The following is an 18,338-nucleotide window of genomic DNA, read 5'->3' on the forward strand; positions in this document are numbered from 1 at the left end:
ATCAAACTAAAATTAAAAACAGACAAGTGGGCATTTGACTGAATACAAAACCTTTCTGCCTTTGTGCAGTTCTGGCACTTTTCCCCCAAATGGTCTCTCAGCTTTTTCTACCATCACAGTGAAATCTTGTTGTTCTGCAGGAATGTTCAACATATAGAGCCATTTTTAGAAAATATTTAAGGTTTTAATATAAATGAGAAAGTAAACACGAAAAATATTTGCTCCAATAGAGTTCAACATTTATAATTTTTAAACTGCAAATATTTCGGGTTTAAATAGAGGAAAGCAAATTCAGTAAATACAAGGGACATCTAACAATACTATTCAGTGCAAAGTAAAAATGTGTTCAAAGAAAAGAGCGCTTTCTTAATATACTGAACTTAAAATATTTAGTATAGAGCATACTCTCAAAACAAAAATCAAAAATGTTTTAGTTTTCTCGCCATTTTACCTCAAAAGAAGATATAGAATCAGATAGTACATCACAGAGGGAGGCCATTCATTTATAGAATTCAAATGTACAAATGGAATGGAAACAATTTCTGCAGATATAACAGAGTGGGTGATTTATTAAGCTGCTGAGACCATCAAGACATAACTCAATGCCTCCTAATGCACCAATATGCCATGCCAGTGTTTCCTATTATATTGAGTTTCAGGAGCAGGGACAAAATAGCAGTGGTAGGAGATTGGAAAACAGGCCATCTGTGCACTTCAACTAGTGGGCAGTACATGGAGCAGGCAGAGTAGGCAATAAACAGCTTGCAAGAAACAAAGACCTTTTGGTAATCAAAGGGAATAATCACAAACAAAAAAACCTTTTCATTTCAACCTTCAGACCCGAGCCTTTTACACTTCCTTCTCCCACCTTTTCTTTCTTTCCCTCCCTTGTCAATATCTAACGTGTTGCAAGACTGGTGTGAAGCATCTTGTGATGTTTCACTATGTTAAAGGTGCTATATAAATAAAAGTTATTATTTAAGAAACACAAAGTTCACCATCTACGTCATTCTTCCTTCTAGTTTCATCATTGGATCTACATTGCCAGTAAATCCAAAAGGTCTACATTTTATATAGATTTTCTCAGTTTCCAAAGGCAAAAGCACAGGGACACTGTTCACTTTGAGAAGCTTGGATCATCAATGCCAGATAAAAATATCTCACTTTTATATGACAGCATATTTAAAAGGGCACAGTCTTTATGAAAAACTGTTCAGGAAACTTTTTTGTTGGTTAAAGCAGAAAGTGGTAAATAATCTAAATAAATAACAGCATTCTATAACTGGCACATGACATCATCATACCAAAACATAACTCTTCTCCCTCCTCAAAAATAGTAAAGTTTCCCAAACTCTCTTTTGTAGATGAATGTAGTAATCCTTTAAATTAACAGAAATATAAAGACAAAATTAATCAGATTTCTAAAATGCAATGCTGGATCCAAGTGAAATTTAACTGTTAATAATTGCTGTACTCAGAATTAAAATATAGGGGGAAATTTTATGCTTTGGATCAAGATTTTGCACCTCAACAGATGATGCGTGGATCAGGAAAAATGCACAATGGGGACAATGATGAGTTTGTTTATCTTAACAAAACTGAAAACATTTCTCTCAGTTATTCATTCGACAATTTTTGAAATCAACATTACCAGACAACATACTCTTTTCAAAAGGGCATAAGCTAATTTCCTTCTGTGATAATCATTAAAAAAATCAGCTGTTTTCAGAGCTACAGTAGGAAGAAATAAACATCAAAATATAACCTTGTGATAATCAGACTGCTTCAAAATAAGATAACAGTTTGATAAATGCAAAGTAACATTGTGTTCTGCCAGTTCATGAGATGTAGATGAAGAAGCGATTGATGTCTTGTCAAAGGAACAATCTTAAGGAACTCTTGTGTGTCGGTGTCACCAACAAAAACACTTCCAACAGAGGCACCAGTGCATTTGTGTTCTAGAAACAGTTATCAAGCTGTGTAAAGTGATGGCAACACCTTGAAAAAGCAACTGATGAGATGACATTTAGTTCTTGGCTTTTCCCTTTTTAACTGGCAGTTGACCGGTTGCTTCGAGGTATTTATTGACCAGCTCTTCCTGTACACTGGGCAGACATGGCTGGTATCTGCTGTAGTCCATAGTGTATTCACCTTTACCCTGGAAAACATAGTTAAAAAGGTTATAACAAAGCTTGCTAAACACCCTTTAAAATGTTCACCCATTTAATTCTAATCATGTCAAAGGCTTAGTACATTTGATTATATAATGATGAAAAATTAAGAATTAAAGTACAAAATGAAGTCTAAAAGATTTATTTATCACTAATAACTAATCTTCAGCCTCCTACATTCTTAATGCTACAGCAAGTATTTATTTTAGGAAAAGAGAATGAGTAGCCTCAGGGGAGAAAGAGATGAAATTGAAAGCCAGGTAAACATTAGGCACTTTTAAATGCTTGGTGATATACCTCTGTGCACGACCGCAGTTCTGTGGCATATCCAAACATGTCATTCAGTGGTACCTGCAAAAGAACAATCATTTTTCAAGTCTTACATGATGCCTGTATTGACAATAACTGGCCCTTCATGTCAATTTGTTTCCCCTCATTCAGTTAAGGATTAGCGATTTCATAACTTGACAAAAGCAAAGCAAACCACAAAAACTGGTAGAAAGGAACAATTCTGACAAGGAATATATCTAATAATAAACAGATATTTGTGACAACACAATCATAAAGCTATCCTGTGAATATTATTATAGAATTTAGCACTGGGATATCAGACCTATTGGTATCGAGTGGAATTAATTTGCATTCTACCACAACAGCGAAATACCGCATACAAAATTTCCATCAGAACTTCTTATTACTAAAACAAAAACAAAGCTTAGCCTCAACACTAGAGACTGCCATCAGAGCTTTTCCATCAATTGTCACTAAAGGTGAATAGAACATAAGGTGGAAACTATTCTATTCAGTCCATGTCCATTCACACGTTCCGTTGTTTGCTCAAACAAGTAAATTCCCCTCAGTTTGGGGCCAAGTTTCGGCCTGAGTTGCTCCTGTTTTTTTTGGAGCAACTGGTTTAGAATGGAGTATCTTAGAAATTGCAATTCTCGGCATTTAGTTTGCTCCAGTTCTAGTCAGTTAGAACAGTTTCAGTTTGGAACAGATTTTTTTTTTTCAAAAGGGGGCCTGTTTGCAAGTTTAGTCAGTGAAAACATACTCCAAACTAACTCAGAATGGAGTAAGTGTAGATTTTTGTACGCTCAGAAAAACTTTGTCTACACTTAGAAAATCAGGCGTAGGTTACAAATCAGGTGTAGGGAATGGGGGGGGGGGGGGGGGGGGGAGGAATTTAAAGGGAAGTTTACAAACATTAAACACTTCAGTTTTACAAATAAAGAGCCATCATCAATAATAAATGATAAATACATCAATAAATCAACAAAAATTAATAAAAAATAAAATTTTTAAAAATCAATAAATAAAACATTTTCTAATTACCGACGGCAGCACCGGGAATCCTCCAACAGTGTGCTGGAACAGCCCCCCCAGTGTGTCTCTCACTCTCTGTCTGTCAGTGTCTGTGTTTCTGGCAGCGGGGGGAGGGAGAGAAGGGGGGTTGGGGGGGGGAAAAGAGGGGGAGGAAGGAGGGAGGTGGTAGGAGAGGAAAAAGGGGGAGGGGGGGGAAGAGGAGAGGAGGTGGGAAAATGGGGGAGAAGGGGAGAGGGGAGAAGGGCGGGGGGGGAAGAAGAAGGGGGGGAGAAGGGAGGCGGGGAGGGAGAAGAAGGGAGGGTGGGTGGGAGGCGGGGAGGGAGAAGAAGGGAGGGTGGGTGGGAGGCGGGGAGGGAGAAGAAGGGAGGGTGGGTGGGAGGCGGGGAGGGAGAAGAAGGGAGGGTGGGTGGGGGGGGGGGGAAGAAGGGAGGGTGGGGGGGGGAAGAAGGGAGGGTGGGTGGGTGGGGGGGGGGAAGAAGGGAGGGTGGGTGGGGGGGGGGAGAAGGGAGGGTGGGTGGGGGGGGGGGGAGAAGGGAGGGTGGGTGGGGGGGGGGGGGAGAAGGGAGGGTGGGTGGGGTGGGTGGGAAGAAGGGAGGGTGGGTTGGGGGGGGGGGGAAGAAGGGTGGGTGGGTGTGGGGAAGATGGGAGGGTGGGTGGGTGTGGGGAAGAAGGGAGGGAGGGTGGGTGTGGGGAAGAAGGGAGGGAGGGTGGGTGTGGGGAAGAAGGGAGGGTGGGTGTGGGGAAGAAGGGAGGGTGGGTGTGGGGAAGAAGGGAGGGTGGGTGTGGGGAAGAAGGGAGGGTGGGTGTGGGGAAGAAGGGGGGTGGGTGTGGAGAAGAAGGGAAGAAGGGAGGGTGGGAGGGGAAGAAGGGAGGGTGGGAGGGGAAGAAGGGAGGGTGGGAGAGGAAGAAGGGAGGGTGGGAGAGGAAGAAGGGAGGGTGGGAGAGGAAGAAGGGAGGGTGGGAGAAGGGAGGAAGAAGGGAGGGAGGGAGGGAGGGAGGGGGGGGAAGAAGGGAGGGAGGGGGGGAAGAAGGGAGGGAGGGAGGGGAAGAAGGGAGGGTGGGAGGGGAAGAAGGGAGGGTGGGAGAAGGGAGGGAGAAGGGAGGGAGGGAGGGAGGGAGGGGAAGAAGGGAGGGAGGGAGGGAGGGGAAGAAGGGAGGGTGGGAGGGGAAGAAGGGAGGGTGGGAGAAGGGAGGGAGGGAGGGAGGGAGGGGAAGAAGGGAGGGAGGGAGGGGAAGAAGGGAGGGAGGGAGGGGAAGAAGGGAGGGTGGGAGGGGAAGAAGGGAGGGTGGGAGGGGAAGGAGTGAGGGGAAGGAGTGAGGGGGAGGAGTGAGGGGGAGGAGTGAGGGGGAGGAGTGAGGGGGAGGAGTGAGGGGGAGGAGTGAGGGGGAGGAGTGAGGGGGAGGAGTGAGGGGGAGGAGTGAGGGGGAGGAGTGAGGGGAGGAGTGAGGGGAGGAGTGAGGGGAGGAGTGAGGGGAGGAGTGAGGGGAGGAGTGAGGGGAGGAGTGAGGGGAGGAGTGAGGGGAGGAGTGAGGAGGGAGGAGAGAGGAGGAGGGTGGGAAGGAGAAAGGAGAGGGGAGGGAGGGAGGAAGGAGAGGGGAGGGAGGGAGGAAGGAGAGGGGAGGGAGGGAGGAAGGAGAGGGGAGGGAGGGAGGAAGGAGAGGGGAGGGAGGGAGGAAGGAGAGGGGAGGGAGGGAGGAAGGAGAGGGGAGGGAGGGAGGAAGGAGTGGGGAGGGAGAGAGGAAGGAGAGGGGAGGGAGAGAGGAAGGAGAGGGGAGGGAGGAAGGAGAGGGAGAGGGGAGGGAGGGAAGGACAGGGGAGGGAGGGAAGGAGGCTGAACGGCCGGGGTGGGGGGGAAGGGGTGAGCGGAGATCGTGTCAGGTCCGGTCTGGGGAGCGGGAGTCAAGTCGGGTCGGGTCTGGTCGGGTGGGAGGTGAGCCTTATCCACGCAGCCCCAGTGAGGCCATTCGGCCAGGGCTCGGGGCTGCGTGCTTTGGGCCCCTCCCACAGTTTTGGACGCCTGGAGCTACTGCACATGTGCGCCCATGCCTGTGCAGAGGTCCCAGCACTCTTTTCAGCGCAGGAACCTGGCTCCGCCCCCCACAGCTCATGCTGTGCCGCGCCCAGCTCTAGAGGACCTGCAGGGAGCCGGAGAATAGGTGAGTTTTTTTTTTAGGCGCACTTTGTTGCACGAAAAACTGCCGTCCAGGTCCGGGCTGCGCCGTTTTAGGCGCGGCTCGAAACTTGGGCCCATAGAAATAGACACAAGCAAGGAATGAATAAAACCCATCCTTCAAATAGGATTAAAATATTCCAAAACCTACAGGGCAGTATTTTTAATTATTTATTATTTTTTGGAATACAGGAGGGGCACTGATATCATTCATCCTGTGCTTCGCATGATCAGAGAATGCTAATGCTGCCAGTACAAACAGAAATGTTTTACCTTTCCGTTCTCCAAAAGTAGTATCTTCGACTGAACCATTATTTCTTGGAAATAGTTTTGCAAGCATAAAGTCACTAATGTACAGTGAATAGACTAATAAAACAAGTAAGTATCTACATTATAACACAACAAATAGGAGCAGGAGTCGGCCATTTGGCCCCTCGAGCCTGCTCTGCCATTCAATATCATGGTTAATCTGATCATGGGACAGCTCCACTTCCCTGCCCGCTCCCCAAAACCCTTTACTCCCTTATCTCGCAAAAATCCGTCTATCTCCGCTTTAAATATATTTAATGACCCAGCCTCCACGGCTCTTGGGCAGAAAATTCCAGAGATTTACAACCCTCAGAAGAAATTTCTTCTCATCTCAGTTTTAAATGGGCTTAAAAGTATAGTTCTAGATTCCCCCATGAGTGGAAACATCCTCTCTGCATCTACCTTGTCAAGCCCCTCATTATCTTATATGTCTCAATAAGTTCACCTCTCATTCTTCTGAACTCCAGTGAGTACAGGCCCAACCTTTCTTCAGAAGTCAACCCCTTTAACTCAGGAATCAACCTTCTTTGAACTGCCTCCAATGCAAGTAAATCCCTCCTTAAATACAGAGACCAAAATTGTATGCAGTACGCTCGGTGTGGTCTCGTCAATACCCTGAATAGTTGCAGTAGGACTTCTCTGTTTTTATACTCTATCCCCCTTGCAATAAAGGCCAACATTCCATTTGCCTTCCTGATTATTTGCTGTACCTGCATACTAACCTTTTGTGTTTCATGCACAACGACCCCCAAGTCCCTCTGCATTGCAGTACTTTGTAATTTGTATCCCATTTAAATAATAATTTGCTTTTTTATTTTTTCTGCCAAAGTGGATAACCTCACACTTGCCCACATTATACTCCATCTGCCAAATTTTTGCCCACTCACTTAGCCTGTCTATATCTCTTTGCAGAGTTTTTGTGTCCTCCTCACAACTTGCTTTCCCATCCATCTTTGTATCATCAGCAAACTTGGCTACATTACACTCGGTCCCTTCATCCAAGTCATTAATATAGATTTTAAATAGTTGAGGCCCCAGCACAGATCCCTGTGGCACCCCACTAGTTACTGTTTGCCAACCATAAAATGACCCTTTTATCCCGACTCACTGTTTTTTGTTCGTTAGCCAATCCTCTATCCATGCTAATATATTACTCCCAATCCAGTGAACTTTCATCTTGTGCAGTGACCTTCTATGTGGCACCTTATCGAATGCCTTCTGGAAATCCAAATACACCACATCCACTGGTTCCCCCTTATCCACTCTGCTCGTTACATCCTCAAAGAACTCCAGAAAATGTTTCAAAACATGATTTCCCTTTCATAAAACCATGCTGACTCTGCTTGACTAAATTATGCTTTTCCAAATGTCCTGCTACTGCTTCCTTAATAATGGACTCCAGCATTTTCCCAATGACAGATGTTAGGCTAAATGGTCTATAGTTTCCTGCTTTCTGTATGCCTCCTTTTTTAAATAATCGTTATATTTGCGATTTTCTAATCTGTTGGGACCTCCCCAGAATCCAGGGAATTTCAGTAGATTATAACCAATGCATCCACTACCTCTGCAGCCACTTCTTTTAAGACCCTAGGATGCAGGCCATCAGGCCAGGGGACTTGTCCACCTTTAGTCCCATTATTTTACTTGGGAAAAATGTCACCATGGTTACACAATAGTGATATCAGCAACTTTCTATAAAATAAACCAGGCAATGCATTATACATACATCAGCATAAAGTGTAAAGTATCCCTCTGCTCCATCCTGGCCAGTGATAACACCATGTCGACGATTAACTCCAGCAATTACAGTTCCCTGAAATTCATTTGGTGCCACAACCTCCACTGACATAATGGGCTCCAGAATAACCACACCGGTCTTCTCCATAGCTGAACAATGGAAACAAATAGAAAGTAAGTAATAATTTCTGTGAAATACTTGTTTATTTAAAACTTCAAGGAGGGATGTGGATCGGTTCTTGCCTGACACATCACATACAAGGCAAGTGCATTTTCAGTTAATGTGTGCATGGATAATGCGATCTCCTGAACTAGTTTTGATTGCCTGAGGGGGGGGGACTTGAAGAAAAATTTTCCAGATTCTTTACACCCCTATTGGTCCTGGGTTTTTGCTTCTCCCAGGAGATTACATACTCGCGAGGAGTGAACAAGTTGATTTTCTCCTGCCATGTGGCAAAACATTATTTTCACAATTTGTACATAAACATTACATACATGCAACTGGAGTGAAAGTCATAATTTGCAACATATTATATAAAATAGGAAATTAAAATAAAAATGATTTTTGTAATGAAATGGCATTTTTCATTGCAAATAATCTTCCATCTACAAAAGCACATATACTTCCCATTGTGAAAAGGATCTAGGAAAGCCATTTGTGGGATTTGTTTGATAGAAAGTCCAATGTATAGTTTGGAAGTTATCAGGATTCCAATTCTCCACATGGACATAAATACATACAGGCCCAGTATGACAATCTTCAAAACTAAATCAGTGTCAGCTGAAAGGAAATCACGTATTTTTGTTTCAACAAACATCTGTTGTCCAGAAGCATAAAGGTTTTTAATAAATTTGATTAAAAAAAGAGTTGCACAAAAGCTCCATTAACACATTATTTTCTAAGGAGGTGGGGAGGGAATTGAGAATATTCATCGTTAGTATTTTGTATTTCTGTTTTCTATTAGCTTTACAAACCCTGTTTGACAGCACCCTCTCCAGCTCTGATGAAAGAAATTTCATTGGAATCCACCATGTGATGAGCACCATCTTCCAATACAAATCGTACCCCAGAGATTTTGTGAGCTGTAAGAGGACCCTTTTCACAAGCTTCAAGAAATCCCTGCCAAAATAACACACCGCACGTTGTTATGACATTTACCACATGTTTTTGATTGTATGACTGAAGCTTCAAACAGAATAGAATTGAATCAAAAAACAAGGCTCAGACTTGGGAGACTATGAGAATAGGCTTAATTTGTCTTTGAACCTGAATATTTTATATTTCCCTTTAAATTTATAAAAATAATTTAATAAGGAGCTTCTTTGGAGCCATATAGATCAAAAAGTCTCAGTCAGTCCCTTTCCTGTGCTGAAACATCAGATCTCAGCCAATGAAACTACGTAGGCATTATAATCAGCCTTAGTGTCACATTAAAAATAGTAAAAGTTAAATAAAGGTGGCAAAATATGAAAAAGTTCGTTTAAAAAAACCAGTTCAATAGATGTTCTGTAACTAATACAGGCCCAGAATAAAACAGTTAGATATACTGATTATGACAAAACTGTAACCATATTCCTTCTAACCATATAATTGCTGAACAATTAAAAAAAATCCACAATTTCTACACCGCAGACTATTTGTTTTATAATTTTTAACAAATAATTTACAATTTACAATCGGCATTATAATCTCAAAAGCAGTGGCTTGCAATGGTTAAAAGATTCCAACACATCAGGGGTTGAGATGATGTCAAAACCTGCAAAAAGACAGCTCCAGTGGGTTCTTGATGTCATCTCATCCCCGAGATACATTACTGCCTTAAATGAGCTCCAAGCCATGGATTGCTTTCTGTAATACAACTATTTCTTACTTTCTTACCAGCGGGGATGAAGAGAGAACAAATAAAATGGTTAATTGCATTTAGTGTCATTCTGAGCTGAGGATGGGTTGATGTTGCCAAGCAAGGCATTGGCATTCAGGCACCCAAGTTAATGAACTACAAGCTATGCCTTTTCAATCTTTCTCAATGAAGTGGACTTTTGGATTAAAGACTAAATATAAAAGATTATATACATTTTATTAACCTACGTACATATTATACACTCAAAGAAAAGAGTACTAAGGAATGGTCGATGCTGCCACCTTCTCCATAGATGAAATATTAAAGCATCCCTGTCATGCGACTGTGGAGCTCCTAATCGGACCCTGGAGCACATCATTGAGCACTGCCCTCAAGAGGAAATTTGCAAGCAGCCTACAAGATAGCCACGCTGTTATACTGGAAGCTTTGGCCTGGATATCCAACTTGGATATTGACGTTTGATTTGATTTGCTACTACCATATGAAAGAAGACAACTGAGGAATAAGATACTTTTTCACTTTTCATGCTTCATCACAAAATATGGCTCACCCAGGGCAGATTAGCTTAAGGGTAATGTTCCCTCCATTAATGTAACAACCCTCTGAAGGGTACCAGGTCTATCTACATCAGTATGAATTTTTTCCATTTCCCACATCAGTTTGAGCAACAATGCCAATTTAGTAATAAATGAAAAGCTTTGTTTTTGTTTTTGTTAGGAATTGGGTTGACAATCCCCACACTTATTTTACTCAATACCTTTATAGACTGTGGATGCAGACCACTGGATTCTCATTCCACCAATTTGGGTGGATTTGAACACTCAGTTCGGAAAGAAGAGTTTGGTAAGTGATTGCATGACCGTATCCCCTAACTTATCCCTAAATTACAACTATGTATAAGCTAAAACATTGAATGCGATTTATTATTTTGGTTTTACCCAGCTAATATTTTTAGTGCCATACAGGTCATGTGTTCTATCCCAGATTTAGATAATTATAGTCTTCATTTTTCTGCTAAGATGCAGTTGAGGACAGGCTTTCTCCATGTTTTATCAACAAACTTCACAAGTTTAGTTTTGTGGCAGTGCCATGTACGTAGCAATTATTCTGATTCAATTTTTCTTCAAAAAATTATAAAATGTTCACATTTTAATTCCCCCCCCCCCCCCTCCCCACTTTAAACCAAAGTTTCCAAGTACAATAATCAAGGTACTTGAAAATATTGCTTGAGGCAAAGCAAGAAAAAACAAGTCAATACAAGATGGAGGAAATGGGGGTGAGATAAGGAGATAATCAGATTCATTACCTTCTCAATGGCTGGTATAAACTGCTTTGGTACATTTGTTCCAATAGTTCTGTCAGCAAACTCTAACTTAGTGTAGTTTTCAGGCTCCAGAGGTTCTAATAAACCAATAACCTTGCCATACTGGCCTGCGCCACCAGACTGCTTCTTGTGAGTAAATTCAAAGCTGGAAAAAAGATTGAAAAAATACAAGTTGAAAAATAATTCTGTATGTAATCTAAATGTAAAATTATTTTTCTTCTTTTTTGAAAAAAAAGATTATATAACATGGTTACGTTACCTATTGTGAGATAGGTGCAAATACTGGAAACAGTAGCATAGTGATTATGGTCATGTATCCTACATGGCTACTGTTGGTACTATCACAAGGTGTGCCACCAGAGGGCACAGCAATGGGGACTCATAGGTTACCTGTATAGGTGTGCCTGGCCGAGTATAAAAGGTAGGTCACCAGGTGTGATCCTCACTCTGCAGTTAACTAATAAAGGACTAAGGTCACTACAGTTCACGTACAACACACTGTCTCGTGGAGTCATTAATAGAGCATCTAAGGACACAAGGCGACGAGATTACATAGAAACATAGAAAATAGGTGCAGGAGTAGGCCATTCGGCCCTTCGAGCCTGCACCACCATTCAATAAGATCATGGCTGATCATTCACCTCAGTACTCCTTTCCTGCTTTCTCTCCATACCCCTTGATCCCTTTAGCCGTAAGGGCCACATCCAACTCCCTCTTGAATATATCCAATGAACTGGCATCAACAACACTCTGCGGTAGGAAATTCCACAGGTTAACAACTCAGTGAAGAAGTTTCTCCTCATCTCAGTCCTAAATGGCTTACCCCTTATCCTTAGACTATGTCCCCTGGTTCTGGACTTCCCTAACATCGGGAACATTCTTCCTGCATCTAACCTGTCCAGTCCCGTCAGAATTTTATATGTTTCTATGAGATCCCCTCTCATCCTTCTAAACTCCAGTGAATACAGGCCCAGTCTATCCAGTCTCTCTTCATAGGTCAGTCCTGCCATCCCGGGAATCAGTCTGGTGAACCTTCGCTGCACTCCCTCAAAAGCAAGAACGTCCTTCCTCAGATTAGGAGACCAAAACAACATACTATTCCAGGTGAGGCCTCACCAAGGCTCTGTACAACTGCAGTAAGACCTCCCTGCTCCTATACTCAAATCCCTTAGCTATGAAGGCCAACATACCATTTGTCTTCTTCACTGCCTGCTGTACCTGCATGCCAACTTTCAATGACTGATGTACCATGACACCCAGGTCCCGTTGCACCTCCCCTTTTTCTAATCTGTCACCATTTAGATAATATTCTGTCTTCGTGTTTTTGCCACCAAAGTGGATAACCTCACATTTATCCACATTATACAGCATCTGCCATGCATTTGCCCACTCACCTAACCTGTTCAAGTCACCCTGCAGCCTCTTAGCGTCCTCCTCACAGCTCACACCGCCACCCAGCTTAATGTCATCTGCAAACTTGGAGATATTACACTCAATTCCTTCAGCCAAATCATTAATGTATATTGTAAATAGCTGGGGTCCCAGCACTGAGCCCTGCGGCACCACACTAGTCACTGCCTGCCATTCTGAAAAGGACCCATTTATCTCGACTTTCTGCTTCCTGTCTGCCAACCAGTTCTCTACCCACGTCAGTACATTACCCCCAATACCATGTGCTTTAATTTTGCACACCAATCTCTTTCATGCAGAAATGGCTACCCTTGGTATGTTGCAGCAGTTCGCCGATGGTGATGATTGGGATGCCTTTGTGGAGAGGCTAGAACATTTCTTCACAGCAAACGACCCAGCCACACTGGCTGATAAGCGCCGTGCTATCCTGCTAACCAGTTGTGGGCCCGTCTATGGCCTCATCAGGGACTTGCTGGCACCAGCGAAGACAACGACCAAGTCGTACAAGGAGCTCGTAACCCTGATCCAGGAGCAACTCAAGCCCAAGGAGAGCATCCTCACAGCCAGACACCGGTTCTATACCCACCGATGGCCCAAAGGCCAGGAAATCGCAAAGTATGCCGCAGACCTCAGGAGGCTGGCGGCACAGTGCGAGTTTGGCACCCACCTCAACAAAGCGCTGCGGGACATTTTTGTCATTGGAATCGGCCATGAGGACCTTCTTCACAAGCTACTGTCGGTGGATACCACAGTCACACTGCAGAAGGCCATCTATCAGCCAGTCATTCATGACCTCGACCTGCGGCTCTAGGCAGATGTCTCACCCTCAGGACTCAAACTCGACAGGTACTGTGCACAGCGTGGCACCGTTTATAGAGGCTGGACTGTAGAGCGCGAACCCTCTCAGGGAAGCGAGAACAAGACGCCCCCCGCGAATCCCTTAATTCAGAGTCCGCCGAGGGGGCTAATCGAGTAGCACCATGCTGGCGTTGCAGAGGGAATCACAGGGCTCACCAGTGCCTTTTTAAAGACTATGTATGCAAAGGCTGCAGCACAAAGGGCCACCTCCAGCGAATGTGTAAGAGAAATATGACTCAGTGTCGATGACTAGTCTGCAGATGGCCATGAATCCAGCATGGATTATGAATCGATAGTGCAGAGAGGCAGCCCAGTCCCATGGGGAGGTACACAGCATGTTTACTTGCACCACCGAGTGTTCCCCGCTGAAGATGGAAGTCGAGACAGAGGGAGTTCCAGTCTTCATGGAAGTGGACACAGGGGCGAGCCAGTCAGTGATGAATCACGGAGCCTTTGAGAGGCTATGGGACAATCCGGCTGAATGACCCGAATTGGTCCCGCTTCAGGCAAAGCTGCGCACCTACACCAATGAAATTATCCCAGTCGTTGGTAGTGTGAATGTAAAGGTACTCCATGATGGCCCGGTGCACAAGTTACCTCTGTGGATTGTTGCAGGTGATGGACCAACGCTGCTCGGTAGAAGGTGGATGGAGAAGATCCATTGGAATTGGGAAGACTTCACCCCTCCAGCGATCGAAGCCCTCTGCGCTAAAGAGGCAAAGCAAGCCCTCACCTGAGGGTGGACCCGGCACCGGAGAGCAGACCAGCACAGCACCTGAGACACAGACCGCTCAGCACGACTGCGTGGAGATGCTCCAACGGAGACGACCCAAACGCACCTTCCAGACTCCAGTGGCAGGACTCTGGAGGAAGAAAATCAGATCCAGAAGCGACTTCCCAACTTCGGAGGCAGAACCCGAGAGAGAAGAGGATCACCGCAGTTGACATCGTGGATGAAGGAAAGATGGCGCCCAAACCACGAGGTGATGCGCTGAAGACAAATATGGCCACAGCCAGACCACGAGGTGCAGTGCTGATGGAGCAACACGTGGCATCAAACGGAGAAGCGGATTGGGGTAAAGATAGCAAGGCTCTCTTAAAAGAGGCCTGCAACCCACTACAATTAAAGTGACAGTTCCACACATTCAAGCAATGTAACAGCAGCTGTAAGTCAGAGACAAAATGTGTAACTGATCATGTAAAATGTATGATCTGAACTGTGCACATGCAACCAATGAGGAAAAGTCGCTCGATTGCGATCGGACCCACAGAGTGTCCATCATAAGTAAGGAAAAGTTGTGCGATGCAGGATTTCTACTGTACGCAATCAATGTAGCGGGCAGACACCCATCGGGTGCACACAGGTCCAGCGAGCTACCCAATGCTGTAGCCTGCGTCCCGGGGATCAGTCATGCACCATGGAGTGGGGCCACAAGCAGCCAACACACACGAGCTGCAGAGCAAGCGACCTCAGCAGGGCAACGGCACCGATATCGATACCATGCCCCGGATCGGCTCCACCTCTCAGGCAACCGATGGCACCAACTGCCACGAGCCTGAAGGAGCAGACTGTACTAAGGCGCAGTCCCCAGACCCCACCGCCACCAAGGCCATACCCCTAGATGTAGGGTCACCCGCCACTGTTCCCCCAAAGGAAACAGGCACCAGCCAGGATCCCAAACCAAATGACGCTCAGGCCAGCGAGTCAACAGTTCCCTGTGCACTACTTGATGACAGCCCCTCGGGGAGCAAAGAAAGGACAGGGAGGTCACAGGCATTTGTGAACTGTCCCGACGCTAGGGACCATGGCAACAGCCCCGAGAGCAGGCCATGTGAGCCAATCGGGTTCCCCCTGCCAGCATTGGGCACTGAGCCGCCACCAGACTACAGGGACACAACCCAGCAGCTCCGGAACTAGCTTGTCCTCACGCACTGGTCACTGCATCGATAAGGCATCTAACGTACTTGTCGCACCACGGAACCACACAAAAAAAAAATGCAAAACCCACTTACCTGAACTTGAAAGTACATGAATGTCAGGAGCCCCCGCCATAATCGATGTGGGGGGCGGGGGGGGAATGGAGTGGTCAGGGACACACACACACACACACACAAATAGCAACCACCAGCACGCTACTGCACCAACTACTCACCCAAGGTTGAAGTGATCTGCCAAGGGTCAACCAGACAGAGCCCACACAGAACTAAGCCCAGAGTTATGCCCAGAGCAGTCAATGCAGAGGCGATTTGCACTGAGGGCTCAGGGGGGAATGATGTCATGTATCCTACATGGCTACTGTTGGTACTTATCACAAGGGCAGAGCAGTGGGAGACTTGTAGGTTACCTGTACAGATGTGCCTGGCCTAGTATAAAAGGTAGGCCACCAGATGTGATCCTCACTCTGGAACTAACAAATAAAGGACTAAGGTCACTACAGTTCAAGTACAACACACTGTCTCGTGGAGTCATTGCTAGAGCATCTAAGGACACTACAGTTATGTTACTGGACCAGCAATCCAGAGGCCTGGACTAATGATCCAGAGACACGCGTTCATATCCCACCACGGCAACTGGGGAATTTGAATTCAGTTCATTAAATACATCTGGAATAAAAAGCTAGTATAAGTAACTACCGGACTGTCGTAAAAACTCATCTGGTTCACTAATGTCCTTTAAGGAAGGAAATCTGCCGTCCTTACCTGGTCTGGCCTATATGTGATTCCAGACCCATATCATCATCATCATCACAATGTGATTGACTCTTAACTGCTCTCTGAAATGGCCTAGTAAGCCACTCAGCTGTAAAAACCACGACGAGAAACAATAAGAAAAAAAAAACGGACAGACTATCCGGCATCGACCTCGGCACCGGCACCGGCTACGGACACGACAACGACAACGGCACAATGAACCCTGCAAAGTCCTCTTCACTAACATCTGGGGGCTTGTGACAAAATTGGGAGAGCTGTCCCACAGGCTAGTGTAGCAACATGTCTCACAGAATCGCATCTTTCAGCCAATGTCCCAGACTCCTCCATCACCATCCCTGGGTGGCAGGACAGTCCCACCAGAGGTGGCGACACAGTGGTATACATTCGGGAGGGAGTGGCCCTGGGAGTCCTCAACATTGACTCTGGACCCCATGAAGTCTCATAGCATTAGGTCAAACATGGGCAAGGAAATTTCCTGCTGACCATGACCTAGTGCCCTCACTCAGCTGATGAATCAGTACTCCTCCATGTTGAACACCACTTGGATGAAGCACTGAGAAGCAAGGGCGCAGAATGTACTCTGGGTGGGGGACTTCAATTTCCATCATCAAGAGTGGCTCGGTATCACCACCATTGACCGAGCAGGCAGAGTCCTGAAGGACATAGCTGGCAGACCCCCGACTGAGCGTGCAACAGAGAGCCAACACGAGGAAAAAAACTACTTGACCTCACCTTCACCAATCTACCTGTTGCAGATGCATCTGTACATGACAGCAGTGACCACCGCACAGTCCTATGGGGACAAAGTCCCGTCTTCAGGACTGACATATGAGGAAAGACTGGATCGACTAGGCTTATATTCACTGGAATTTAGATGAGAGGGGATCTCATAGAAACATAAAATTCTGATGGATTAGACAGGTTAAATACAGGAAGAATGTTCCCGATGTTGAGGAAGTCCAGAACCAGGGGTCACAGTCCAAGGATAAAGGGTAAGCCATTTAGGACCAATATGAGGAGAAACTTCTTCACGCAGAGAATTGTGAACCTGTGGAATTCTCTACTACAGAAAGTTGTTGAGGCCAGTTCGTTAGATATATTCAAAAGGGAGTTAGATGTGGCCCTTACGGCTAAAGGGATCAAGGGGTATGGAGAGAAAGCAGGAATGGGGTACTGAAGTTGCATGATCAACCATGATCATATTGAATGGTGGTGCAGGCTCGAAGGGCCGAATGGCCTACTCCTGCACCTATTTTCTATGTTTCTATGTTTCACATGGAGGACACACTCCATTGTGCTGTATGGCACTACCACCGTGCCAAATGGGATAAATTCAGAACAGATCTAGCAGCTCAAAACTGGGCATCCATGAGGCACTGTGGGCCATCAGCAGCAGCAGAATTGTATTCCACCACAATCTGTAATCTCATGGCCCGGCATATCCTTCACTCTACCATTACAATCAAGCCAGGGCACCAACCCTGGTTCAATAAGGAGTGTAGCAGAGCATGCCAGGAGCAGCACCAGGCGTACCTAAAAATAAGGTGTCAACTTGGGGAAACCACAAAACAGGATTACATGCATGTTAAAAAGTGGAAGCAGCATACTATAAGATAGGGCTAAAAGTGATCCCACAACCAACAGATCAGATCAAAGATCTGCATTCCTGCCACATCCAGTCGTAAATGGTGGTGGACCATTAAACAACTAACGGGAGAAGGAGGTTCCATGAATATCCCCATCCTTAATGATGTCGGAGCCCAGCATGAGTGCAAAAGACAAAAGATGGCTGCAACCATCAGCCAGAAGTACTGAGTGGATGATCCATATTGGCCTCCTCCAGACATCCCCATCATCACAGAAGCCAGTCTTCAGCCAATTTGATTCACTCCACGTGATATTAAGAAACAGCTGAGCACACTGGATATAGCAAAGGCTATGGGCCTCGGCAACACCCCCAGCTGTCGCGCTGAAGACATTTGCTCCAGAATTCGCCGCGCCTCTAGCCAAGCAGTTCCAGTATAGCTACAACACTGGCATCTAGCCAACAATGTGGAAAACTGCCCAGGTATGTCCTGTCCACAAAAAGCAGGACAAATCCAATCCGGTCAATTACTGCCCCATCAGTCTACTCTCTCCATCATCAGCAAAGTGATGGAAGGTGTCGTCAACAGAGCTATTAAATGGCACTTACTCACCAATAACCTGCTCACCGATTCTCAGTTTGGGTTCCACCAGGGCCACTCTGCTCCAGACCTCATTACAGCCTTAGTCCAAATATGGACAAAAGAGCTGAATTCCAGAAGTGAGGTGAGAGTAACTGCCCTCAACATCAAGGCAGCATTTGACCAAGTATGGCATCAAGGCACCCTAGTAAAACTGAAATCATGAGGAACTCTCCACTGGTTGAAGTCATACCTCGCACAAAGGAAAATGGTTGTGGTGGTTGGAGGGTAAT

The 18,338-nt window shown here is 45.5% G+C and overlaps 1 protein-coding gene across 3 annotated transcripts in view; it reads right to left on the minus strand.

The window, feature by feature from the left end:
• Positions 1-225: 225 nt before the first annotated feature.
• Positions 226-18,338, minus strand: part of gfm1 (G elongation factor, mitochondrial 1) — a 101,211-nt gene continuing 83,098 nt past the window's right edge. For all 3 annotated transcript variants that reach the window (XM_070883584.1, XM_070883585.1, XM_070883586.1), the window contains exons 14-18: positions 10,883-11,045; positions 8,690-8,834; positions 7,704-7,864; positions 2,469-2,522; positions 226-2,158 (exon numbers count right to left, since the gene is read on the minus strand). In XM_070883584.1, the coding sequence (XP_070739685.1) occupies positions 2,027-2,158; positions 2,469-2,522; positions 7,704-7,864; positions 8,690-8,834; positions 10,883-11,045 (655 nt within the window). In that variant the 3' untranslated portion in view covers positions 226-2,026. The remainder of the gene's footprint in view (positions 2,159-2,468; positions 2,523-7,703; positions 7,865-8,689; positions 8,835-10,882; positions 11,046-18,338) is intronic.

Source organism: Pristiophorus japonicus, chromosome 6 (assembly GCF_044704955.1).
Source record: "Pristiophorus japonicus isolate sPriJap1 chromosome 6, sPriJap1.hap1, whole genome shotgun sequence".
In the NCBI taxonomy this organism is placed as follows: domain Eukaryota; kingdom Metazoa; phylum Chordata; class Chondrichthyes; family Pristiophoridae; genus Pristiophorus; species Pristiophorus japonicus.